Genomic DNA, 26661 nt, shown 5'->3' with positions numbered 1-26661 from the left:
TAGATAGTGTGTGTTAGGTGGTGTGTGTTAGATAGTGTGTGTTAGGAGGTGTGTATTAGATAGTGTGTGTGTTAGATAGTGTGTGTTAGATCATCTGTGTTAGGTGGTGTGTGTTAGATCATGTGTGTTAGGTGGTGTGTGTTAGGTGGTGTGTGTTAGATCATGTGTGTTAGGTGGTGTGTGTTAGGTGGTGTGTGTTAGATAGTGTGTGTTAGGTGGTGTGTGTTAGGTGGTGCGTGTTAGATCATGTGTATTAGATAGTGTGTATTAGATAGTGTGTATTAGATAGTGTGTGTTAGATAGTGTGTGTTAGATAGTGTGTGTTATAGTGTGTGTGTTAGATAGTGTGTGTTAGGAGGTGTGTATTAGATATTGTGTGCTAGGTGGTGTGTGTTAGATCATGTGTATTAGATAGTGTGTATTAGATCATGTGTGTTAGGTGGTGTGTGTTAGATCATGTGTGTTAGGTACTGCGGAGGTTCTAAGGGCTGCGTTGCTCCAGCAGGTTTATGGGGGGGGCAGCAGAGACATGTGTGTTAGGTACTGCGGAGGTTCTACAGGCTGCGTTGCTCCAGCAGGTTTATGGGGGGGAGCAGAGACAGGGGGGGGGAGCGTGTGCTCAGCATTTCCCGCTGGACTGCTGCAGATTGATTCTCCCTCGCCAAGAATGTTTTTTTTTTTTTTTGTGATCAAATATTTCTTTATTTTCTTTTAAAACAAACAAACATAATGACAAAACAAGACAACAAGGCCACATCCTGCAATCAACGCCCCCAACAGCCCATACAACCACGCCACAACACACAAATTACAATATAGCTTCTAGGTATTAGGGAGTCGGGACATACATTACAAGTCGGGACCCACAACGTAAAAGAAAGTAAAACAAATAACCCCCACCCACCCACCCCAGGGACCAGAGGACAAGTCAGTTACAGTTGTGATGACCTACACTCAACTCAAAAGATTTTTCAGATCAACAGCTGTGGATATCCACAAATTAATATTTGCCTCTTTAGCACCATGCATACGGGCTGTAGAGAGTTCCAAATAAACAACATCCAAAAAACTTAAAACCCATTGTTTGAATGAAAGTGAATGTGGAGGCTTCCAACGTGTGGCAACCATTTTTTTTGCTGCCGTCAGACCAGCAAACAGAATGCGTTTTTTAGTTTGAGGGAGGAGTAACAGGGAAAGATCATTGAGGATCAATACAGAAGGAGAAGGGGGTATAGTCACAGAGAGCAGAGCAGAAAGTTTAGAAGCGACCATTACCCAAAACTCTGTAACCTCTGGACACTCCCAAATCATGTGAATAAATGTGCCCACAACCCCCAGAGGACACAGAGTACAATTGGGGTCATTTATGATTTTCATAGTACACATCTTCCGAGGAGTCATATAAGTCCTATGAATAAAATTATAATGAATTTGTTGGTGATCAGGATTCCTTGATGTTTGTAGGACATCTGACCACACTTTATCCCAATCAAATTCTAGGTCTAGGTCCGGAATGTCCACCTTCCATACCGATCCAACTGCCAGTGGGAGGTATGTTTTCTGCAGGAAGTACCCATATAATGTGGAAACTAAGCCCCTCGTACTACCCACCCTGTCCAGAACAACAAGCACCGGGTGTCTGTGAAGTGGCTCCTTCCATGGGACCCCATAGGTTTTCATGGCAGCCCTTAGTTGTAAATAAAAGAAAAAGGAGGAGCGTGGTAAATTAAACTGAATTCGTAGCTCTTCAAAAGAGTGAAGACCTTTATCCCCAATAACATCGCCCAATGAATGAATACCCCCGTCAGCCCATTGTTGGCATCTAATCGGACGCCCCCCAATTAAGAGTGCATCGTTATTAAATATTGGTGAGCAGGGGTTCCATCCAGAGGGCAGTTTACATGTTTTTGTCATTGCTCGCCAGACACTGATTAATTGGGAAATAATTAGGCCAAACCGTCGCCTACACTGAGCAGGTGGAGTGTTGGAAAACAGCACCTCCTTCAGGGTGAGAGGGAATGTCAATCCCTCTTCCAAAGCACGCCAAGAAACCTCAGCCATGGGATTAAACCAAGTTACCAGAGGACGCAGTGTGAAAGCCCAATAGTATAGTTTAAAATTAGGTAGAGAGAGGCCTCCATCCTGTCTCTCACGCTGTAATGTGGTCAATTTAATTCTGGGTCGTTTACCTCTCCAGATGAATTTAGTGACTGCAGATTGCAATTTGTTCCAATAAAGAGCGGGGGGAGGAAGAGGCAGCATAGAACTTACAAAATTAATTCGGGGGAGCACATTCATTTTAACTATGGAAACCCTAGCCCTCAGGGAATTCGGCAGTGCCACCCATCTGTCCAAATCCTGTGTTATATTGGAAAGGAAATTCTTAAAATTGGTATTAGCTGTAGTCAGCAGTGAGGGATAGATGTCAATGCCTAAATATTTAAATGTGGTAACTATCGGAATCTGGGAGGGCACAACTGCACTCCTCATGGCCTCATTTAGCGGCAAGAGAGCAGACTTGGTCCAATTTATTCTGTATCCAGAAATGGCGCTAAAAGCATCAAAGATGGACAGAATATGGGGAATGGATTGAGGAGCATCATCTACATACAGAAGTACATCGTCTGCATATAGGGATATGTGATGCTGAGTGCCACCGATAGAAATTGGTGTGACTGTGGTCGACTGGCGGACCCTCTGAGCCAGGGGCTCCAGGGAAAGCGCAAATAGTAATGGGCTGAGCGGACATCCCTGTCTGGAGCCTTTAGCAATCGCAAACGGTGACGAAAAGTTCCTCCCAGTCATTACCATTGCAGAAGGATTAGAATAAATCGTCTTGATCATATTTAAAAACATCGTACCGAAACCCAATTTTTCAAGGACCGTCCATAAATAGGACCACTCTAAACGGTCGAATGCTTTCATAGCGTCCAGCGACAGCACCGCAGTAGGAGAATTAAATGAGGTAGCACCATCTATGATGTGTAAGAGTCTCCTCATATTGTCTGAAGCCAATCTGGTCCTGATGAAGCCTGTCTGGTCGCAGTGAACCAATTTGAGCATGTAAGTCTGTAACCGGCGTGCAAGAACCTTGGCATAAATTTTAATTTCGGAGTTTAAAAGGGAAAGCGGCCTATAGCTCCCACAGTCCAAGGGGTCTTTGTTTTTTTTCAGCAGCAGGGAGATCAACGCTATATTAACATCTCTAGCAAAGGAGCCCTTCTCAATAGAGAACAAAATCATTTCATGCAAAAGTGGGCCTAAAATGTCCCAGAAGAGAAGGTAAAACTCAGGTGGTATGCCGTCAATGCCAGGAGACTTGCCCCTCTGCATATCTTGAGCTGCCCCTCTGAGTTCTTCCAGGGAGATAGGCCGGTCGAGAAATGCAGATTCATCTGCTGCGAGACTAGGCAATTGCAGGTCATTCAGAAATGAGTCACAAGCAATTTTATCATGAACAATCTCAGAGCTGTAGAGGTCAGCATAAAACGACCTAAAGGATGAATTAACATGCAATGGATCCGTGCAAATAACACCATTACTTGTCTTAACAGCAGAAATATCCGCAAACCGCTCATTAACCCTAAGCTTCAAGGCCAATAAATGGCTGGGTCTTGCACTGTTAAAATAGTAATTTTGTCTGACCCGGTGAATAAGAAATTCTGATCGTTGTTTGAGTAAAGAGTTTATTTCTTTTTTAACCAAATTGCGCTGTAATGCGGTGTTGTCGCTGTACTTAAGCTGAAGTGAATTATCCAGGCGAGCATATTCAGATTCAAGTTGATTTAATTTCTCTGCTCTGGCCTTATTGCGAGTTGAGGAAAACAGGATTGTGTTGGACCTTATGAAACCTTTGACGGCGTTCCAAAGCACTCTCGGGTCATCAACCGAACCCTTATTTATGTTTACAAATTCTTCCAGTTGTGGTTTAAATTGCAAAACAAACGATTCACTACGTAAAAGGGTATTATTGAAACGCCATCTAAGGGCCCTATTAGTCCCAACTCTAAGTGAGGCTGAGCAGACCACTGCTTTGTGATCAGAAGGAGCAAATGGTACATGGACCACGTCAGCTATTTCAGAAAAAAGGTTTTTGGAGGCAAAAATAAAATCAATTCTTGAAAATGATTTGTGTCTCGCTGAATAACATGAAAAATCCTTAACCGAGGGATTAATCAAGCGCCATGAGTCAACAACGCACAGAGCATTGGCCCACGCACGGAGAGCATGTGAGGCTTGTTTCTGATCGCTGGCTTCGGACGCCGTGGTTCTGTCAATTTTATAATCCCATACTGCATTAAAGTCCGCTCCCACAATAAATTTGAAATCTGGAAATTCCAACATTTTATTGGTCAGCAAATCATAAAAATGTTTATCATAATTGTTAGGTGCATAGGCAGAGGTCAGCACAATTTTTTCCCCCTCTAGTTGAATTTTAGTCAAGGCTATTCTACCCTCCGGATCGGCCCAATCTCCCAGGATGTCATATTTCAAAGTACGGCGACAGACGATCGCCACGCCCTTAGATCTAGTGTTGGCAGCCGATGAAGCAATCACATGATAATGTCTGTTAGCCAGACGATGGGTGTCTTTAGATAGAAGGTGTGACTCCTGTACTAGAGCTATATCAACTGCTTTTCTTCTGAGGAAATCCAAAAATGTTGTACGTTTATTTGGCGAATTGAGCCCCCTGACATTCAGGCTCACAATCGTGAGTTTAGTCATAACACGTTGCTATGTTTTGTAAACGAGTGTTATTATCTGAACGAGTAACCCCTGGTCCCTGTGAAAAATAAAACCCAAATAAAACCCCAAAACAAACAACAGATAGAGAAATGAGGGGAAGAACTATCCACCCCTGCATCTCAGCTCTCGATAGTCGCACGCGACTCCCCAACTACTCTGGCAACTATCCGATAAACAAGAAAAAAACAAGAAAAAAACAACAAAAAACACGACACCTCCGTGTACAGCGGTTCTGTCTTCCCTGTACACCCTCTAGGCATCTTCAGCCCCGCTACAAGTACAAAGTTATATTCTCACTTTAATGACAGCCCAAGCATAGTGAGCAAATGAAACAAAACAAGCATATATCATACATTTCATCTTCTATGCATTAAACGAAAGCGTAGCATATCTTTTTAAACAAGGACCAATTTCATAGAAACAATTCATCTTACATTGATCTTACATTGTTCGCCGTGTGCATAGTCCCGTACAGCTAAGGGTTAAACGTTGTGGGGGGGGAAAAGGACAGGTGTCTAGAACACACACACACACACACATAAGAAATAAAAATACGTTTAAAAAAAGAGCATGGAGGTAGTGTTCTAGACGTCGCTTTCCTCTTCAAACGAAGCCGGCATAAATCGTTATTATTCGCCGTGTTGAAATAGGCTAAGAGTTAGGCGTTTGAAAAAAGTCAGATGTTTACAACAAAAAATAATGGAAATATACTTCCAGCCATAACTTTCCTCTTCAAACAAAGTCAAAGGAGATCAGTCTTGATCAGGCATACACACACAGGGAAAGAAGAGGGAGAAAAAAGAGTCTTACTGTGCGTTGATCATCGTTGTTCTGCTACTCCATTGCTTAGTGTCTCCAAAAAATCCTCTACCTCTGTCGGTGTTTCAAAAATATATGAATGGTCGTTGTGGGTTATCCTCAGGCGCGCCGGGTAGATTATTCCATATCGAATAGCCTTGGCCCGTAGCCGCTGTTTAACGTCGTCAAATCGCTTCTGCTGTTTATGAACTTCCATGGGTAGATCTGGGAAAAACATGACGTGCTGATTCTTGTAGAGGACTCTCCCTTTTGCCCTGGCTGCATTCGCGACGCGCTCCTTATCCTTGTAGTTTAGGAATTTCATTATCAGAGCCCTCGGTGGTGCATCGGGATTGGACCTTGGGCCAGAGATTCGGTGAGCTCTCTCGATGATCAAAGGAAAGCGTAGTGTCCCCATATCCAGGGCTTCGGGAATCCACTGCTCCAAAAATGAGCAAGCATCTTTTCCCTCCGCACCCTCCGGGAGGTGGACCAGCCTCAGGTTCGATCTCCGACTGCGGCCTTCTAGATCAACTAGTTTGGAGGTGAGCCTAATAACTTTTTCTTCCAGAGCGCTGGTGGTTACGTTCAGGGTTCCGATGTTGCCCTCGGCCTCCGAAATGCGTAGCTCCGCCTGTGAAACTCGGCCAGCACACTCTTTGACTTCTCTGCTGATATTGTCCATTACAGACAGAACTTTTTCAAGTTTACCGGAGAATTCAGCTTTCATGTCGAGGATGGCCTTGAGAATATCCTCCGAGCCCACGGCGCTGTTCGTGCTGCTTTCCTCAATGTTGTCTGGAGCTCGCGCAGCGCTTTCGTCCTCAGAACCAGTCATTAGGCCTATAGTGATGTCTTTGGTGACCTTTTTCTTAGGTGGCATAGTGTATTTCTTGCAGCAAACCTTTTAATACTAAATTCTTAATGTAAGATCTTTGAATGTGAGCTTTCTTTTAAGAATTTATTTCAAACTTGTAGCGGAGCAAACAAATGCGTCTGATCAGCTCCGCGTCATACCGGAAGTCCCTCGCCAAGAATGTTGAAATGTAGCGAGTCTCTCCTGCCTCTGGTCCCCCTGGTCCTCCACCCAGCACAGGACAGCAGGGGAGGACAGGGAAGGCTAGTGGAGGTAGACATGGGAGGACAGGGGAGGCTGGCCGAGGTAGACATCGGAGGAGGGGCACATTGTGATGCGTGGAATGGAATGAGGAACGGTATCAAACGTGAACATGGAACATCACCCACGTGTTTGACACCGTTCCTGATTCCGTTCAATACATTAAAATGAGCCTGTCCTCCGATGTCTACCTCCGCTAGCCTCCCCTGTCCTCTGATGTCTACCTCCACCGGCCTCCCCTGTCCTCTGATGTCTACCTCCACCAGCCTCCCCTGTCCTCTGATGTCTACCTCCACCAGCCTCCCCTGTCCTCTGATGTCTACCTCCCCCAGCCTCCCCTGTCCTCTGATGTCTCCCTCCACCAGCCTCCCCTGTCCTCTGATGTCTACCTCCACTAGCCTCCCCTGTCCTCTGATGTCTACCTCCACCACCCTCCCCTGTCCTCTGATGTCTACCTCCCCCAGCCTCCCCTGTCCTCTGATGTCTCCCTCCACCAGCCTCCCCTGTCCTCTGATGTCTACCTCCACTAGCCTCCCCTGTCCTCCGATGTCTACCTCCACCAGCCTCCCCTGTCCTCCGATGTCTACCTCCGCCAGCCTCCCCTGTCCTCCGATGTCTACCTCCGCCAGCCTCCCCTGTCCTCCGATGTCTACCTCCACCAGTCTCCCCTGTCCTCCCATGTCTACCTCCGCCAGCCTCCCCTGTCCTCTGATGTCTACCTCCCCCAGCCTCCCCTGTCCTCTGATGTCTCCCTCCACCAGCCTCCCCTGTCCTCTGATGTCTACCTCCGCCAGCCTCCCCTGTCCTCTGATGTCTACCTCCACCAGCCTCCCCTGTCCTCTGATGTTTACCTCCGCCAGCCTCCCCTGTCCTCTGACGTCTACCTCCGCCAGCCTCCCCTGTCCTCTGATGTCTACCTCCACCAGCCTCCCCTGTCCTCTGATGTCTACCTCCACCAGCCTCCCCTGTCCTCTGATGTCTACCTCCACCAGCCTGCGCTGCAGCAGATGAAGGGGAACAGGGTTCTGACGGAGATTCTCTCTCTGGGATGGAGACCAAAATAAAGTGCCCAGAGAACCCAGAGCCTGAAATAGTTCCTCTAACAGGAAGTTGTACCAGACACAGACTGCCTCAGTCTGCCTGTTATTTATTCTTCACTGTCTGTGTGTGTGTGTGTGTGTGTGTGTGTGTGTGTGTTTGATGTGTGTGTGTGTGTGTGTGTGTGTTTGATGTGTGTGTGTGTGTGTGTGTGTGTGTGTGTGTGAGTGTGTGTGTGCGTGTGTGCGTGTGTGCGTGTGAGTGTGTGAGTGTGTGTGTGTGTGTGTGTGAGTGTGTGTGTGTGTGTGTGTGTGTGTGTGTGTGTGTGTGAGTGTGTGTGTGCGTGTGTGCGTGTGTGCGTGTGAGTGTGTGAGTGTGTGTGTGTGTGTGTGTGTGTGTCTGTGTGCGTGCGTGTGCGTGTGTGTGTTTGAGTGTGTGTGTGTGTGTGTGTGTGAGTGTGTGTGTGTGTGTGTGCGTGTGTGTGTGTAGCAATGGGACAGTGAAGTATTTGAAGTGTGAGTTGAATGAGAAAGGTTTAAAAATAATGAGGATATTGTGGGATAGAACAGCGTTTTAAACACAGGCTCTACCCCAGCAAATGGCCCAGGGGAGGCTGGTGAAGGTAGAAATGGGAGGACAGGGGAGGCTGAGGGTGGAGGTAGAAATGGGAGGACAGGGGAGGCTGGTGGAGGTAGAAATGGGAGGACAGGCTGTTTGTAATGCATGGAATGGAATGAATACTACTATGAAACAAACGTGTTGGACAGGGTTCCTCATTCCATACCATACCAAGGAGCCTGTCCTCCGATTTCTACCTCCACCAGCCTCCCCTCTGTAGGTCATACTAGTACTGTTTGAAAGATGAGGAATGTTATTCGCCCCACATGACAATTATCTTGTAAAAAATGACGAGAATGGGCACATGGATGTTTATTATTTATGATTACGTCTCAAAAAGCTGCATCTCTGAGTATCCATGGTCACATGCACAGCCTCCCCGCAGAGAGCATGTGAGTGCCTGTTCTGGGGTGGCAGGGTGAGGGGGGGGGACGGACACATGCTAGCCTTCACAAGCCATGCCACCTCCGGGAAGGCTGGTGGAGGTAGAAACGGAGGCCGGGCTCTTTGTAGCACTGTGTTTGAAACGGCACCATCCCTCATACCATTCCATGCATTACAATGAGCCCATCTTAACGATTGCTGCCTCCTCCAGCCTCCCCTGCCCTCTGCCACCCTCCCTTGGCCTCCACCAGCCTCCCCTGGCCTCCACCAGCCTCCCCTGGCCTCCACCAGCCTCCCCTGCCCTCCACCAGCCTCCCCTGGCCTCCACCAGCCTCCCCTGGCCTCCACCAGCCTCCCCTGGCCTCCCCTGGCCTCCTCCAGCATCCCCTGAACCATATAAATATATGCATTCACTGTACCATAAATCTATGGATAGGCCTGTCAGATAAATGGCACATATAGTATTACTGTCACTGGCTACACTGGTAGCAGAGGAAAGCACTCTCTCTCTCTCTCCCTCTCTCTCTCTCTCTCTCTCTTCTCTCTCTCTCTCTCTCTCTCTCTCTCTCTCTCTCTCTCTCTCTCTCTCTCTCTCTCTCTCTCTCTCTCTCTCCTCTCTCTCCCTCTCTAAAGCGAAGAATTAGATTCATTTATTTTAAAATGTGTTTATAGGGCATTTCTGCGCCCCATGAATTAGATTCATAACGCTCTTTCCTTCCGGGCCAGTAGACAGCCAGTGGTGTTTGAGGTGAGAGCATGGCCACCATCTTGGCCCCTGGCGTTCCATAACCACTGCATTCCCGCCGGAATGCTATTGTCCTGGAATACCAAATACCAAACTCTGTCTATAAGTAAAGCTAGCTACACTAGTGACAGAACAGTTATAAGCTAGCTACACTAGTGACAGAACAGTTATAAGCTAGCTACACTAGTGACAGAACAGTTATAAGCTAGCTACACTAGTGACAGAACAGTTATAAGCTAGCTACACTAGTGACAGAACAGTTATAAGCTAGCTACACTAGTGACAGAACAGTTATAAGCTAGCTACACTAGTGACAGAACAGTGCAGGCCTTGGTGGTGCTCTGATCTCTCTCTCTGTATTGAAGAATCAGATTCATAACATTCTCTCCTCCAGTGTCACCAGGTATAGTTTCAAGTTCAAGTTTCAAGTTTATGGTTACGTCACATTACACAAGTGTAAGAGAGTACAATTCTTAGGCTTCGGTTCCTGATATTGCAGCGCAAGACATAAGTCAATAATAAGGCATAATTCAAGAAAAAAAATGTGACAGTAGTACAGGGCATAACTGACAAATATAGTATATCGAGCACTCTGCAGATTTTCCACATGGCTGTGGTTTATAGGAGGAAGTCCTCCTAGTTTCTGAATGGGAGATGAGGTCGTACAGTTACACAATAACTGTGGTGTTGTTATCTAGCTTCAGACTACAGCTACAGTACTGTATGTCTGTAGTTACAGTTACTGTTATCCTCTCATCGGCTCAAGAACATTCTAATCCTTTGTGGAAGGCTGTTCTGAGGGTAGTCCAGTCAGCCACGAGACGCCACATCATGGACGTGTTGTGTTCTGTTCAGATCCAGAACGTTGTGTGAGCCAGAACCAGATGTAGACCAGAGAACTCACAAAGCACAATCTGCCACAAACAGCTATTTAAAAATACCGTAAAACTTATTTTAGAAGCCTGGAAGTTCATCTACTTTAACCACAGAGTAACCCGGAGGCTTCTAGAAGAGATACTTACCCTGCTTAACCCTCCTCTCTGCTCAAGAGACTGTTGCCATCTCAACTCTAACCCAGTGAAAATGAAGTGTCACACCTTGCTTCTCAACAAGCTTTACTGGGGATACTCTACAGAAGCCAAACAAACAGTTGACACACTGCAGCAACGACACCCTGAAACTAGGTCCCACATTTACATTTACATTTTTGGCATTATTCCAAAGCGACTTACAATCATTACATTTGACTAAGCAAGTGAATCATCAATCCACCAGTCGTAGCAGGTCCCCAGTGGACAACCTTCAAACAAAGCCTCTTTCAAACATTCAACCTTTTCGATCTGACTGACTGACTCTGACCGTTCTCATTGTCTGCAGCCTCAGAGTCTTTGGAAATATCTGCTCAGAGAAGCAGCAATCAATTATCTCCTCACAAAAGAGATGAACAATTAACCTCCCAACACTAATGAGCCTTGATGCTCATTACTATCATCTCCGCCAAGGCGTTTCTCCCAGGAACACTTTCGTCAAGTATACAAGTATAATAACTCTGTAATTACTCCAGTGACGAGTATAATAACTCTGTGTAGTTACTCCAGTAACGACATGAATGAATGAATGAATCTTTAATTTCGAACATGATTTAAAATAATAAAAGAACAAATCACTAATATGAATGACATGATAAAAACATTAAAACACCCAGCATGATTTCTCCAATACAAAGAGCGTCAGGAGACTGATAGACTTAGAGGATGAGGTCATTGTCAGACGTCTCTTAAAAATGTCACTGACGAGGTTGCTGGTCTTCCAGGAAAGACAACGGGATGCTCTTCAGGAGGTTGAAGAAGTGATATTTATTTAGATTTAATCCTAAAATAAACAGAAACAGAAAGCAAGCGAGTGCTCTTAAGGAAGTTCAAGTTCAAGTTCAACCTCTTCTGAAGCAACGGCCCGTCGTCTTCCAGAGAGACTGAGACTCGCCAACGTCGGCCCTGATCCAGTCAGCCATGAGACGCCACATCATGGACGTGTCGTGTTCCATTCAGAACCAGAACGTTTTGTGAGCCAGAACCAGATGTAGACCAGAGAACTCACAAGGCACAATCTACAACAGCTATTTCAAAATACCCTAAAACTTATTTTAGAAGCCTGGAAGTTCATCTACTTTAACCACAGAGTAACCCGGAGGCTTCTAGAAGAGATAGTTACCCTGCTTTACCCCCCCCCCCTCTGCTCAAACCAGCGATATGACATCAATATATCATCCTACTGAGAACCAATACTGTATCCACCAACATTATCACATCGCCTACAATCAATCAGTCAAACCCCTGTTAACATCAACAGAGAAGACATACTGGTAAAGAGTTCACTTTGACCTGGTGTTTATTAGGGACAGGCGCTTCAATGCCATTAGTGACCCGGCTGTTATTGAACACTCTACACTGATTGGAAGTTTTACGGTTTAATTTGATTGTTTCGTTCGGTGCATATATCACCCGATGCTGTACGGTATCATCTGTCCTTGTGATGTGATGTGAGAGAGAAGATGATGCTCACTTCTTCTGGTACCTCTCAAAACCTCCTCTGAGCTGCAGCAGCCAGATGGTTTATTAATAACATAACTCAGAGAACTAGCGTACTGAAACGGCGCTACCATGTGAATATGTCTGCGCTTCTCAGAAACGAGAAAGCCTCTAATCTCACTTCAATCGACAACATCCCAGGGTAGGCAAGGGGCCAGATGCAGAAAAAAAACGATCATTCTTCAAAAGAGGAAAAATACAGATTTTCAGAGATTTGGAAAAACATAGAGTGCCTATGACAGAAGTATGTGATGATGATGATGATGATGATGATGATGATGATGATGATAGAGTGAGGTAGTGCTCCCAGGGCTCCCAGGGCTCAGCGCAGAGGTCTAGGCTTTAGGCCATAAATCTGCTTTCTGTGATGTAGGGGAGGTGGTGACTATGGATCCTGGGGAAAATGAAATGGTGTGATTGGAGATGCAGGGAAAAAAACACTTAATAGGATTTAGTTGTGATTTGTCTCTTCATAGGTGACAGCTTATGTACTGGGGTGGGATTCACAGGCAGCACATCAATCTAGACAGGGCCATGTGTCCTATAACCAGGAGGAAGGAGGGCGGGGGGAGGAGGGAGGGTTATGGAAGAGAAAGTCAAGCTGGGGTCAAGACGAACAGGGATGGAGAGAACCAAATAAAAGAGAGAGAAAGAGAGAGAAAGAGAAAAACATCAAATAAAGACAAAAAAAGAAAGACAGAGAGAGAGAGAGAGAGAGAGACGAAGTAGAACACAGAGCCCTTGAAGTCCTTACAGTCCTAACAGTCCTACTAGTAGAAGGTATGGTAAGGCATGGCTACGCGACACCGAGTTGGACCTCTGACGTTACACGAAAGAAGAAGTAGAAAGGTGACTCACCATGTAGCGCAGGTCGTCGAAGCCGCTGAGCAGCAGCTTGCTCTCGTACTGCGGTAGGCCCGCGCTCTCCAGCCACTCCCCCACCGGCTGGTCCAGGCCGCGGACCGCCGCCGACCCGCCGTCTGCGGAGGACACGGGGAAGCGCTTCAGCAGGGAGAAGCCGTTGAGCCGGTAGCACCGGCACTCGGAGGACGACACGTGGCACTGCCACATCATCCTGCCCAGGCAGAGGCCGCAGAGACGGCCGCAGCAGCAGCAGGGGGGAGACAGGGTCCCGGCCGGGGGGGGGCCGACAGGGGCCGGGGGGGGGGCGCCTGGCTCGACTCTTCTAACTCGGGAGGAGAAGAAACTATTGGGCCGCGGCCCAGCCTATCCCGGGGGGGGAGGGGAGAGGGGAGGGGGAGGGGGAGGGGGAGAGGGACGCCCACTGCTGGCACCAGAGAGGCTGGTGTCAATGTCAGGCAAGGGTGGAGGTAGAGAGGGACAGGAGGAGGTGGAAGAGGAAGGCCCTGAGGAGGAGGTGGATCACTAGTGTCATGGGATGGAGCCGGAGGGACAGGAGGGGAGTCGCCCTGCATCAGGGAAGGTTAGTGGATGCAGTAAGGTGTTGGCGGCTTCGCTAAGGCCCACGATGTGTCAACAGGAAGTTTCCGATACACTGCAGAAGAATAGAATGTAGAATACCCAGGTTCACACAAGACTGAAAGAAACTGATCTGGAGTCAGATGTCCTCTCCAGGTTCACACAGGTAACTGGTCTGGAGTCAGATGTCCTCTCCAGGTTCACACAGGTAACTGGTCTGGAGTCAGATGTCCTCTCCGGGTTAGGGTTAAACCGTCACCAGACATAGTTCCACGAGGGTGAAATATAACCATACGATGACGAAAGCGCCTCAGAAAAAACCTGGCAGCATCTCAACACTCTCTCTCTATCTCACCCCCTCTGTCCTACCCCCCTGTCTCACCACCTCTGTCTCACCACCTCTGTCTCCCCCACACTGTCCTACCGCCCTGTCTCACCACCTCTGTCTCACCACCTCTGTGTCACCCCCCTCTAGTCTCACACCCTTTGTCTCACCCCCTCTGTCTCACCCCCTCTGTCTCAGCCCTGTCATGGTTCACACCCCCCCGAGAGCGACTGGATGTTCACTCCCCTGGAGGCTGTTCAGATGCTCCCCTGGAGGCTGTTCCCTCTCCTGGAGGCTGTTCAGATGCTCTCCTGAAGGCTGTTCCCTCTCCTGGGAGAGTAGGAGACCCAAGCTCAGAAGCAGTTCGACCCAGGATCTTGTTGTTGGCTGTTAATCTCCACCGGATCACCAGGTGTTTAATCCACCGCTGGACCCCCCAGCAGTGAGATCATCAGCCCCCCCAGCCCACCTGGCTTTTCTCCTCCACCTCCTCCTCCTACTCCTCCTCTTCCTCCTCTTCCTCTGTGGTGGCTGCAGCTACAGCGGACTGCTGGTCCCAGAGCAGAGGTTTGCTGCATCCCCTGTCCCACACACTCCACAGCAGCTGCTCTCCCTCCTTCTTCCAGCTGCTCCCTCTCTCCCTCTTCTACTTCGTTCCTACTCACACGCTTCCTTTTTCCTCTCACACACTTCCCTCTCCTCTGAACACAGCAGTTCCCTGGCCCTCCTCCTCTCCTCTCCTCTCCTCTTCTCTCTCCCCTGTCCTCCTCTCCTCTCTCAGGCTACCCCGGGCGCTCGGTGCTGCTCACAGGGAACGACGTCCTGACGGATCCATACGGGCTGCAGCCTCACCACCACCGCATCCTTCTCCTCTCTTCCCTCTCTTTCCTCTCCTCTCCTCTCTTCTCTCTTCTCTCTTCCAGGAGGGCTCGACGCTCATCCCCCTTTCATTCATATAAATCCTCTTCTTCCCTCTCTTCTTCTTCTTCTTCTTCTTCTTCTTGTTCTCCCTCTCTACCTCTATCTCATCCCTCTTTTCCTGTGGAGTGTAGCGGTGGTGCTGCAGTGCTGGCGTGTGCTGCTGTCTGTCGGAGGGTACAGCTCCAAGTAGCAGCTCGATGTTCCTCCCCCCCCACCCCTTTTTCTCTGTCTCTCTCCCTTGCTCTCACACTACATCAATCGCCCTCCACGCCTTCCTCGCAGCCTCTCTCTCTCTCTCTCCCTCCCTCTTCCCTCTCTCCCTCCCCCTTCCCCCTCTGCCTCCCCCCTCCCCTCTGAACTGATTAGAATGGTACAGAGGCAGTGTGATCTTGCCAGTGCGGAAAGGACAGCACCATCACAGACATGTCTGCTAACAAAGACTACAGTAGGAAAGGATCAGCCAGCCTCCCCCCTTTCCCCCTCCCCCCTAGCCCCCCCCCCACACCAACCCCCCCCTCCCCCAGCCCCCCAGCCCCCCGCCCCCCCCCCCTCTCCACGGCCGCTGATCTCACAGCCTCTCCACTCTCTAACAAGCGGCGCTCCAACAAAGACATTTATTAGCAGATGGTTGATGGTTTTCATTCATTTAATTCTCACTGATTCAAGTCGTGCGTTGATTCAAGTCAGCTCCCTCTTTAACACACACACACACGTAATTTATACAATGCTTCAAATAACCATTGCTCTCAAATCCCTTCATTCTAACCCTCCAATCCTACAGCATGTCCTGCTGTCACCTGTCGTCACAACAACAACAACAACAACAACAACAACAACAGCAACAACCCTGACTGACTGTCACCTGTCACCTGTCACAACAACAACCACAACAACAACAACAACAACAGCAACAACCCTGACTGACTGTCACCTATCACCTGTCACAACAACAACCACAACAACAACAACAACAACAGCAACAACCCTGACTGACTGTCACCTGTCACCTGTCACCTGTCACAACAACAACCACAACAACAACAACAACAACAACAGCAACAACCCTGACTGACTGTCACCTGTCACCTGTCACAACAACAACCACAACAACAACAACAACAACAACAGCAACAACCCTGACTGACTGTCACCTGTCACCTGTCACAACAACAACCACAACAACAACAACAACAACAACAACAACAGCAACAACCCTGACTGACTGTCACCTGTCACCTGTCACCTGTCACCTGTCACAACAACAACAACAACAACCACAACAACAACAACAGCAACAACCCTGACTGACTGTCAACTGTCACATGTCACTGTCCAGCCACACCATTGGCTGCATGATGCTGACAGGTCAGGACTGGGACCACAACAATAACTTTAGAAAGCAACAGTACAGGACCACAACCACACACACACACACCTCACACACATACACACACACACGCACACGCACACGCACAAACACACACACACACGCACGCACGCACACACACACGCACACGCACACGCACACGCACACACCTCACACACACACACACACACACACCTCACTCACACACACACACACACACACACACACACCTCACACAAAGTCCTGCCTCCATCACTGCTGTTATCTGGGACCAGCTGCAGGCACTATGTCATTATGCAGCCTTTCAGTCTGCCTGTGTAGAGACACACACACACACGGACACACACACACGGACACAGACACGGACGCAGACGCACATGCAGACGCACACACAGACTCACACGCACACACACACGCACACGCACACGCACACGCACACACACACACACACACACACACACACACACACACACACACACACACACACACACAGTTAAAGAGGCAGAGTGAGGAGAGACCGGAACCAGACCTCAGAACCAGCTGGATGGAGAGCAGTGTTTTGTGGAGAAACCCCCCCCCTCTCTCCCCACCCCCCCTTCCAAACCTTCCCCCTCCCTTCCCATCCCCTCCTCCCCTCCCAAACCCCCTTTTCCAATGTCAGCGCCTCCACTATCACTCCATTGTGAGAGCTCATTATATTAGCTCATTAGTGAGTGACTGAAGGTCCGTCAGCGCTCCTTTCAGGGGAACCAGGTCGCTACCTTCACACAGGTCAAGGTCTGTGTGTGTGTGTGTGTGTGTGTGTGTGTGTGTGTGTGGATAAAACCGTGCCTCTTTATCAGTGTGTGTGAGACCCGGCTTCCTGTCAACATGTCCACAGTAGAAAGGAGCCTCTGGACACCTCCTATGTTAGTTAGAGAGACGTCTCCCTCCTCCCCCCTTCTCCCCCTCTTCCCCCCTCTTCCCGCCCCCTCCCCCCTCCTCGCCTCCCACCTCCCTCCCTCTCTCTTTCTAAGCTCATTTAGTCAATGCTCTGGCACTGTAACACACAATTGCAGCACTTTCCGACCACAAACACACCGTCTCATGTTCTAGAATCCTCCGGATTAATTAGCATCATTTGGCTCATGGCCCATCCTCAGAAAATAGGAAGTACGAAAGAGAGAGAGAGAGAGAGAGAGAGAGATCTGGGGTGAGAGAGAGGGATGGAAGGGATGTTTTTTGTACAATAGTCTCTCTCTCTCTCTCCTCTTCTCTCTCTCTCTCTCTCTCTCTCTCTCTCTCTCTCTCTCTCTCTCTCTCTCTCTCTCTCTCTCTCTCTCCCTCCAGAGTGAGTCTACATATAGAGCCCTATATGACCCTCCCTTCCCTATGCCACAATGGCAGAGCAGCAGTCTTCTAGATGTTTCTATCGCCGGATCAGATCAGCCCTGCTATGACTCAGAGCTGCCAAATCTGGGACAAACTCACAGGAGGACTAGAAACTATAAATAGCTTCTCCATCTGAGAAAAAAACAACAAGCAACTCTGTTTCCTGTCACATGATGCACAGTAGCCAGACAAAACTGCATGCGAGAAGTCCCGGTGTGTGTCTACTACGACGTGCACCCCTGGCCCACCGTGTCACAGACACTCTCAGTCTGAAGGAGGGGGTGCTGGGGCTGGGGGGGGGGGGGGGGGGGGGGTTTGGGGGTGGGGCTGGGGGTGCTGAGGGGGGTGGGGGCACTGGTGAGGGGGGCACACAGTTTAGCCCTTAGCCAAACCGCTAAGAGCAATTTAACACAACAGAAATGACTCGTTGGGTTATTGCGACTATCTTTTTCATGAAGGGGTTTTTAATAATGGGAGTGTTTCTGAGCCAAGACAGCAACACTGTGAAAATGTATTTGTCGATTTGGCATAGCTGTACATTAAATCATATTCCTAGTACATTCATGAAATATATACCGGTAAGTGTAACTTAAACAAAGTACCACATCTATTCATTGACAGATATATCCAGTTAAATCTCAGAGAACCAAACACATTCGGCTCATTTACCTGAAGACGGGGGCTGCTGTTCATTGGTCGACTCGATACCTGCTCCGATTAGGTTCATGATCTTCTCGATCTGTGGAGGAGCCAAACATGGAGACACATCAGATATGGCCACCCCTCTAATTCATTCATTCAGTCATTCATTCATTCATTCATTCATTCATTCATTCATTCATTCAGTCATTCATTCATTCATCCGTTCATTCATTCATTCATTCAATCATTCATGTGAATGTCATACATGTCAATATTTACTTAAAGACTTAAAGATAGATCCTTAAAGACCATCATCTGTAGTTATACAGTATATGCAGCACACACACACACACACACACACACACACACACATACACACACACACACACCCCTGCAGGTATAGGAGGAGGGTTGTGCATACAGCACAGCGACAGTATTCCACGTGGGACAGCATCATAATGGTTTTTCATCAACAAACAGACCCACAGACACACTCACAGCTCACAACAAAGGCAGACACACAAGAAGCATCTGGACCTCTGGACCGACGGGCCCGGGGCCCAGCGAAACACACAGGCGCCAGCGGCACAGAGGGCTGAGGAGAGGCTGTGACTCGGGTCTTAGTCAGCAGAAACGGAAGCTTCCTACAGCTGATGAACAGAGCAGCGCTTCTGAGGGCGAGAGGCACAGTGACGCCCCCCGGCGTGGCAGCGATGCGTCACTTGGTAAATGGTGAATGATAAATGGACTGCACTTACATAGCGCCTTTTTTGCTGCTCCAAAGCTGCTCCAAAGCGCTTTACAACGGCCTCTCATTCACCCCTCACTTATATAGCGCCTTCTTTGCTGCTCCAAAGCGCTTTACAACGGCCTCTCATTCACCCCTCACTTATATAGCGTCTTTTTTGCTGCTCCAAAGCTGCTCCAAAGCGCTTTACAACGGCCTCTCATTCACCCATTCACACACACATTCACACACCAATGGCGGCAAGCTGCCATGCAAGGCGCCGGCCGGCCCGCTCACTGGGAGCAATTTAGGGGTTCAGTGTCTTGCCCAAGGACACTTCGACATGTGGCCAGCCAGGGCTCGAACCGCTGATCTGCCGACCTTGTGATCATTAGACGGCGACTCTACCTCCTGAGACACAGCCGCCCGAGGGTTGTCCCGCGGGTTCGGGTCAGGTCGAATTCTATAGGCTAATAATCAGAAATCTTTATGAAGGGTGTCAAAGATATCGGGCGGGTGAACGGGTCGGGTCCATGTGTGTAAAGCGGGGAGGAGTGGCATGGCGTGGCACTAATGCACCAGCTATAACACACCTAACCACAGCTCTTCCATTTGGAAATAACCAGGATGTTAAAGCAACATTGAGAAGTTCAGGCTCTAACATACAGCGTGGTGCTGCAGCAGGACTGACATGGCCACCCGCCCGCCCCTCCCAGATCCTCTCAGACACCCACGTTCTGGAGGGAAGCAGGAGGAGGGCCAGTCATCTCAGATCTACGACAGCTACAGGAACAGGAAGTAGCACACGATCAAACTACCTGGAAGGAGGATAGAATCATTCACCTCCACTGGCTCCTGGTCAAGTCCCGCATCAAATACAAAATCCTCCTCCTCACCTACAAATCCCTCCACGCCTGCGCCCCCCAGTACCTAACTGACCTCCTCTCCCAACATACCCCTTGCCGAAACCTGCGGTCCGCAGACATTGGCCTGCTGTCCACCCCCCCGCACCAACCTACGGACCTTTGGGGACAGAGCCTTCAGCGTGGCTGCACCTACCCTCTGGAATTCCCTCCCCATAGTGATCCGCAACGCCCCCACCCTGGACTCCTTCAAAACATGCCTTAAAACCCATCTGTTCACCAAGGCCTTTGGCCCCTAGTCACTGTTTCTGTTTTGCTTTGTTTGTTTTCTGTTTTGTCTGTCTGACCATTCCCCTTTAGAATTGTAAAGCGTCCTTGGGTTTTTGAAAGGCGCTAAAGAAATCAAAGTTATTATTATTATTATTATTATAATGTAATTCCACAAGCATGTGCCTGACGCTGAAGACGACATCATCATGCTGCGACAGCGTTTGAAGAGTGGAGCAAATTTTAAAAGCCAGTCCTGAAGTGATTTTTGTCGGTTGTGTATTTTGAGTTGTATGTTCCTTTTTTGAAGGTTCTAAACACATTTTGTTTAGTAACCGCGGCGACTGGATGACAGCATGAGTTAGCGAAGTGCTCGATGGTCTGGGGTGTGAGGCATGGAGAAGCTACAGCAGAGAGCAACGGGGGACACAACGCTACAGACCGTATCGCTACCTTGGGCAGGACATGGGCAGATCATCAATAGTCATTATAAATGATGAAAAACATCTCTTAATACATTCCCATGAAAGTGAGAAGAGGAATGTCATGGTGAATATATATCATATAACTCATTGTAATCTGATTAATATTGTGGTAAAATATTGATTGATGCACGGTTAATTTTCTTACATTTCAAACCCAGCATCGACACAGACTGTACATGGAATTATGGCTGATGATTTGTTGAAAGTTTAACAAAGATTAGATTAGATAAGATTAGATTAGATTAGATTATATTAGATTAGATCAAATTAGATTAGATTAGATTAGATTTGATTAGATTAGATTTGATTTGATTAGATTAGATTCAACTTTACTGTCATCCCAGAGTACAAGTGCTATACAACGAAATGCAGTTAAATAGCATCTAACCGGAAGTGCAAATAGTGATATAAGAACATGATATAAATAAACATGACAATGATAGTGATAGGTAAGTGTGCAATATACTGTATGTGCAGAGGTAGTATTGTAAACATCAGTTTAGTTTAGAGGTATATTCAGTTATGAGCTATGTACAGTTATGAGCCATGTACAGTTAAGGTTGCGCTGGAGGGAGTGTGGTAGTTTATGTACAGTATGTAATGTACAGATGTATAAAAGAAGCTATATTAAGAGACATGTGCAATGTGCAATATACAGTATGTCTCTTAGATGACAAAGCAGACAAACATGGAAACATGACAGATAGTGCACTTGTCACAGATAGTGTCCGTTTCAACTTGACCCCGCAATGAAGTTACATTGGCTAACAGAGAGGATATATACAATAGTAAAGGACATATACAAGTATTTTGTCATAAATATATGTGGCACTGGCACTGGCCTTTCAAAAAACCCAAGGACGCTTTACAATTCTAAAGGATAATGATCAGACAGACAAAACAGAAAACAAACAAAGCAAAACTGAAACATTGACTAGGGGCCAAAGGCCTTGGAGAACAGATGGGTTTTAAGGGCTAATTTGAAGGAGTCCAGGGTGGGGGCGTTGCGGAAATGTAAGTAAATAGGGGGGGGGGGAAATGCAAAGTGTTGCTTTGGTCACGGTTCTCCTCTGCTGTCCTCTGGTTAAACAGGAATGACATGTGACCGTCACCTGATTCATAAGTGCCAGAAACGTCGATGCTGCTTCCACCAGTGACCCTGGAGACCCAGGAAGGCTGATTTGATGTAATATTTAGCATTTGAAAAGCCCTCTGCACTTCGCTGGTGGCATCAACACTCTGCCATGACTCATTTAGGAGTCAGGGACTAGGCGAAGCTTCCCTCCAGCGATACAGACCTCCCCGATCCCCCCCAGAATTAACCCAGATGCATTCTATAGCACTCACGTACCACTCTGCATTACCGCAAAGTGCACCTCTAGAAAAAACGAGCTTCTTAAAGGAATTCTAACTCATTTTCAATTAAAGTGTGTCAGAATAGAGCACACATATGGACAGCTGCTTCCCCATTCCAGGAGGTGTGGGAACATCTACAGAGTCTTTAAGCCACCTGTCGAAATGGGACACAGAAATAGGAACGGTGAGTGAGTGTATGGGCGCCTTGATCTGGGCCTTTGAAGCCAGCCGGAGTGATTATGTCCCTGATTCGATGTGAACCGAGAGTGGAGCTCATCAGCGCGTTGGAAATGCATGAAATATATATCCTAGCATATTGCATATTATACTATTAATAAAACACTATTCAACCAGGTCACGTGAAGACCTTCCTATAGAGTGAGGAGTGTGAATGTGAATGCCTGAGCAGCTTGGAGCAGCATGGGGGCATACAGGATGGGTTCTATACTGTCCTGCAGGACACACAGCTCAGGACATCCTATCAATTCGTGACGTTAGAATTATAAGGTTCTATCTCAATTTTTGTCAAAATTGAGTTTTTTTACATAATCTGATCCATAGGTGTTCATTAATGCCTGTGTGGTGTTATTTTTAACGTTTTGACATTTTTGAGTTAGTAATTCATAAAATACAAAGGTTCCATCTCACAGAACATAATGGAATGTAAAAACGTTGACGGTCAATATCTCTGAACTACCCTAGACGGAGATAGAACCTTATAATTCTAAGCTCACGATACAGGATGGGTTCTATACTGTCCTGCAGGACACACAGCTCAGGACATCCTATCAATTCTGGCACCCCCTTCTTCAAATGACCCTTTCCCCACATTTCCTTGCCAAGGCTCCGTATTGTAACTGCCATCCTCTCAGGTCCTACGACGCCTAAAGCCCCCTTTTCACCTCAGTTGTCTTTGAGACTGCCTGACATAAAAGCGTCAATGAGTTTTCCTCTGCCAAGCTGCAGGGGAATGATCACATGATCAACATCTCTTATGATCACATATCAACTTATCTCACACATACTATGAGTGACAGAGAGAAGGTGGAGGACCTCTAGGGGAGCCGTATTTAAACATTTACATTTACATGTTTGGCATTTAGCAGACGCCTTATTCCAAAGCGACCTACAATCAATACATTTGACTAAGCAAGTGAATCATCAATCCACCAGTCGCAGCAGGAAGAGTAATCCAGCTCAGGCCCGGGGCCATTGATAGAAGGAAAAACCTTCTTCTATCACCTTCTTCTAAACCTAGGTTGTTGTTTTTTTAATTTTATTTTTATATATACTGGAGAAACAGAGAAACAGTACAAGGGGGTCGATAGAAGTTTTTAGGGGACACAGTAGAGGGGAAAAGCGGGTGTCTTCAGGAGACGCAGTGCTGGGGGGCAGTAGATGTCTCAGGAGGAGCAGTTAAGGTGTAACCTGAATAGATGGGTCTTTAGTCTACGACGGAAGATGGGTAGTGACTCTGCAGTTCTGACAGCCGTGGGAAGCTCATTCCACCAGTGGGGAGCCTTTCATTTAGATTAGAATGATCCGGATAATTTTTTGGTATTCAGGATCAGATCTGTCAGGTTTGGAGCAGTACAGGGGAGATGAAACAGCTCGATCTGATCCTGGATAGCAGAAGAGAATCTGGTTTATTCTGATCCAGATTTATTGTTTTGAAATACTGGACCCTGATGTTCATCCTGTCACTGTGCTTCAGTCTCGCTCTCCTGATCTCTCATGATGTCATCACACACACACACACACACACACACACACACACACACGCGCGGTACACACGCACGCATGAGCTACACGCAGGCATGCACTACACACATGCATGCACGCACACACACACACACACACACACACACACACACACACACACACACACACACGCACACACACACGATAGGCTACTGATAGTTTACTGTAGGCTAGTGATTTCTTCAGGGCCAAAAAGCAGAACATTCTTGATTCTTGAACATTCTTCAAGTCGATCTTCAGATACCCCGTACGGGGGGGTAGGTGGACATGCTGGTGTTCATGTACACATCTGTGAGAGTGGATTGTGGAGCTCTCTGCCTCTCAGCACATCAATTATAAACATGCAGTTAAAGCAGCATGTGACTCTCCATCATCTCACATTCAATTATCTCCACCATCGGCCCCAGTGAACTCGTGGAGTGACTGCGGCACCCGCACACACACGCACACACACACACACGCACACGCACACGCTTGACTAAACGGCTTACAACCACAATTATCTCTCGAGTGATAAAAGCAATGGTTCAATTGATGTACGATCACTCATCAGTACAGACCTCTCTATAGCCCTGTCTGTCTGTCTGTCTGTCTACAACACCAGACCTCTCTATAGCCCTTCTTCTTCGGCGTATGGGTAGTTGTTTTTCCTCTCCACTCCACCAGGCTCGGGGCCGAGGGGCTACCCTTTTACCACTTACCACCCCGAGACCTGGTTGAGGGGCTCACCCGGGCTATATTTCTGGACACCCCTCCAGAAGCCACGTCATCGTCTCGTCATCTAATACCGACAGACCATGCATCCCGTTGGGTGGGTGGTACACCGGGCAATCCAGGATAACATGGTCTGCGGTTTGGTCCTCTGCGCCACACTCGCACGACGCATTTGGGGCCAAGCCCCATCTGTGCATTGATGAGCGGAAACGCCCGACGCCGGTCCGGAGATGATTGAGCCTCACCCAGGATAGCCTTGGCAAGTCCATCCCGAGGGGCTCAGGGCCGGCGACTGGGATGTGGTCGCGGAGTTTGGAGGTGTTAGCCTCCCACTCCGCGCGCCACATATAATCCGCCCATCCTGCCGCACTGATGTTGAGATCTCTGCATTGCTGCCTGAGATCCTGTGCGGCAGGCACAAATGGGTGTCTCGACTTGAGACGCCGGGAGGGCTCCGCTGTTATAGTGAGCCTATCATGGAGCAGATGGTTATTAAGCTCCACGGCCCGGCAGGCGAGACGTGCTGTGGCTCCCATGCGGCGGAGGCCTGCGGGCTGGATGCCTGCTAGGATGGGAAGGTTGTCCACCGGGGTAGGACGCAGGCATCCTGTCACAATGCGCAAGGCTTCGTTTATAGGCGAGTCGATGAGGCGGGTGTGGGCACTGCGACACCATACTGGGGCGCAGTATTCACTAGTTGAATAAACGAGGGCTAGGGCTGCCGTGCGCAAGGTCCTTGCGCCGGCGCCCCAGCCCGAGCCAACCAGTCGCCTCATCAACGCCACACGAGCTGTTAACTTCTTGCGCAGTGACTCGAGGTGTCGGCGAAACGTGAGCGTCCTGTCCAATGTCACGCCGAGATAGATTGGCTCAGCGGAACATGGCAGGGGAGTTCCATCTAGGTGTACTCTAAGCTCACGTTTAGCCTCCCTGTTGTTAAGGTGGAAGGCAGCCGACACCGTCTTTGCCTCGCTAAGCTTCAATCTCCATTTCCGGAAGTATGCCACTAGTGTCTGCATGTCCTGGCTCAGAATCCCCTCCACAGACTGCCAATTTCCAGCAGAGTACACCACTGCGAGGTCGTCTGCGTAGGCGTACTTCCGCGAGAGTGTGTTGGGCAGGTCATAGGTGTAGATATTATAGAGGAGGGGGGCCAGGACCGATCCCTGAGGGACGCCGTTCTTAAGGCGTCGAAGCCTGCTTAGCTGTCCGCGACCGGTGGTGAGGGTAAAGCTGCGGTTACGGATGAGCTCCATGATCATTCTGACCATGTGCCTGTCCGGCAGCAGGCGGAGCAGCTTGCAGGAGAGGCCGCGATGCCATACGGTATCGTAGGCAGCCGTCAGGTCTATAAAGACGGCCCCGGCCTTCTTTTTTGCCGAAAAGCAATCCTCGATGTCTTGAGTCATAAGGGTGACTTGATCTACGGTCGACCTCCCGCGTCGGAACCCGGCCTGCTCACGTGGGAGCAGCGGGTCGACAATTGGTTCGATGCGGGCGTAGATGAGACGCTCGAGGATCTTGAAGGGGATGCATAACAGAGAGATGGGACGGTAACTCTTAGGGTCCCCTTCAGGCTTATTCGGTTTAGGGATCGCAACAACTAGGGCTCTTCGCCAGATTTTGGGGATCTTGAGTTGGCGCAAACAGGAAGTGAGGAACGCTCTCAGCCAGGACTTCAAGGCGGGTGCGGCATGGAGAATAAGCTCCGGGCAGATGGAATCAGGCCCCGGAGCTTTCCCTGGCTTTAGATGCTGGAGGGCAGCAGCGAACTCCTCCGGGGTGAATTCACCGGAGATGTAGTCACTGCTAGGTGTTGGGGCCCTCCAGAGGTCTGACACTTCTTTTGCCACAAGTCGAGACGACTCGTGGTCTTTGCCCTCGTATGACCCACTTTTCACAAATTGTGATGCGATTTTATTTGCAGAGATGGGGCAGTGACGGGGGGAGTGTCTGGACCTACCAGTGAGATTGTTCATGATACTCCATGCCTTACGGCTGGAGTGCGAGAAGTCGATGGAGTCAATGGCCTCCTATAATAGCCTCTATAGCCCTGTCTGTCTGTCTGTCTGTCATCACCAGACCTCTCTATAGCCCTGTCTGTCTGTCTGTCTGTCTACACCAGACCTCTCTATAGCCCTGTCTGTCTGTCTGTCTGTCTGTCAACACCAGACCTCTCTATAGCCCTGTCTGTCTGTCTGTCTGTCTGTCTGTCAACACCAGGCCTCTCTATAGCCCTGTCTGTCTGTCTGTCTGTCTGTCAACACCAGGCCTCTCTATAGCCCTGTCTGTCTGTCTGTCAACACCAGGCCTCTCTATAGCCCTGTCTGTCTGTCTGTCTGTCTGTCAACACCAGGCCTCTCTATAGCCCTGTCTGTCTGTCTGTCTG

General features: G+C 48.5%; 1 protein-coding gene across 1 annotated transcript in view; it reads right to left on the bottom strand.

Moving 5' to 3' along the window:
* The window catches only part of anks1ab (ankyrin repeat and sterile alpha motif domain containing 1Ab), a gene marked incomplete at both ends in the record, with an annotated part of 44572 nt that overhangs the window by 12551 nt on the left and 5360 nt on the right, over positions 1-26661 (bottom strand). The window contains 2 exons of the mRNA XM_080545796.1: positions 12893-13014; positions 18127-18196. Of these exons, the coding sequence (XP_080401922.1) occupies positions 12893-13014; positions 18127-18196 (192 nt within the window). The remainder of the gene's footprint in view (positions 1-12892; positions 13015-18126; positions 18197-26661) is intronic.

Source organism: Nansenia antarctica, assembly GCF_963989245.1.
Source record: "Nansenia antarctica genome assembly, chromosome: 15".
In the NCBI taxonomy this organism is placed as follows: domain Eukaryota; kingdom Metazoa; phylum Chordata; class Actinopteri; order Argentiniformes; family Microstomatidae; genus Nansenia; species Nansenia antarctica.
This window is presented reverse-complemented; position numbering and strand designations above follow the sequence as displayed.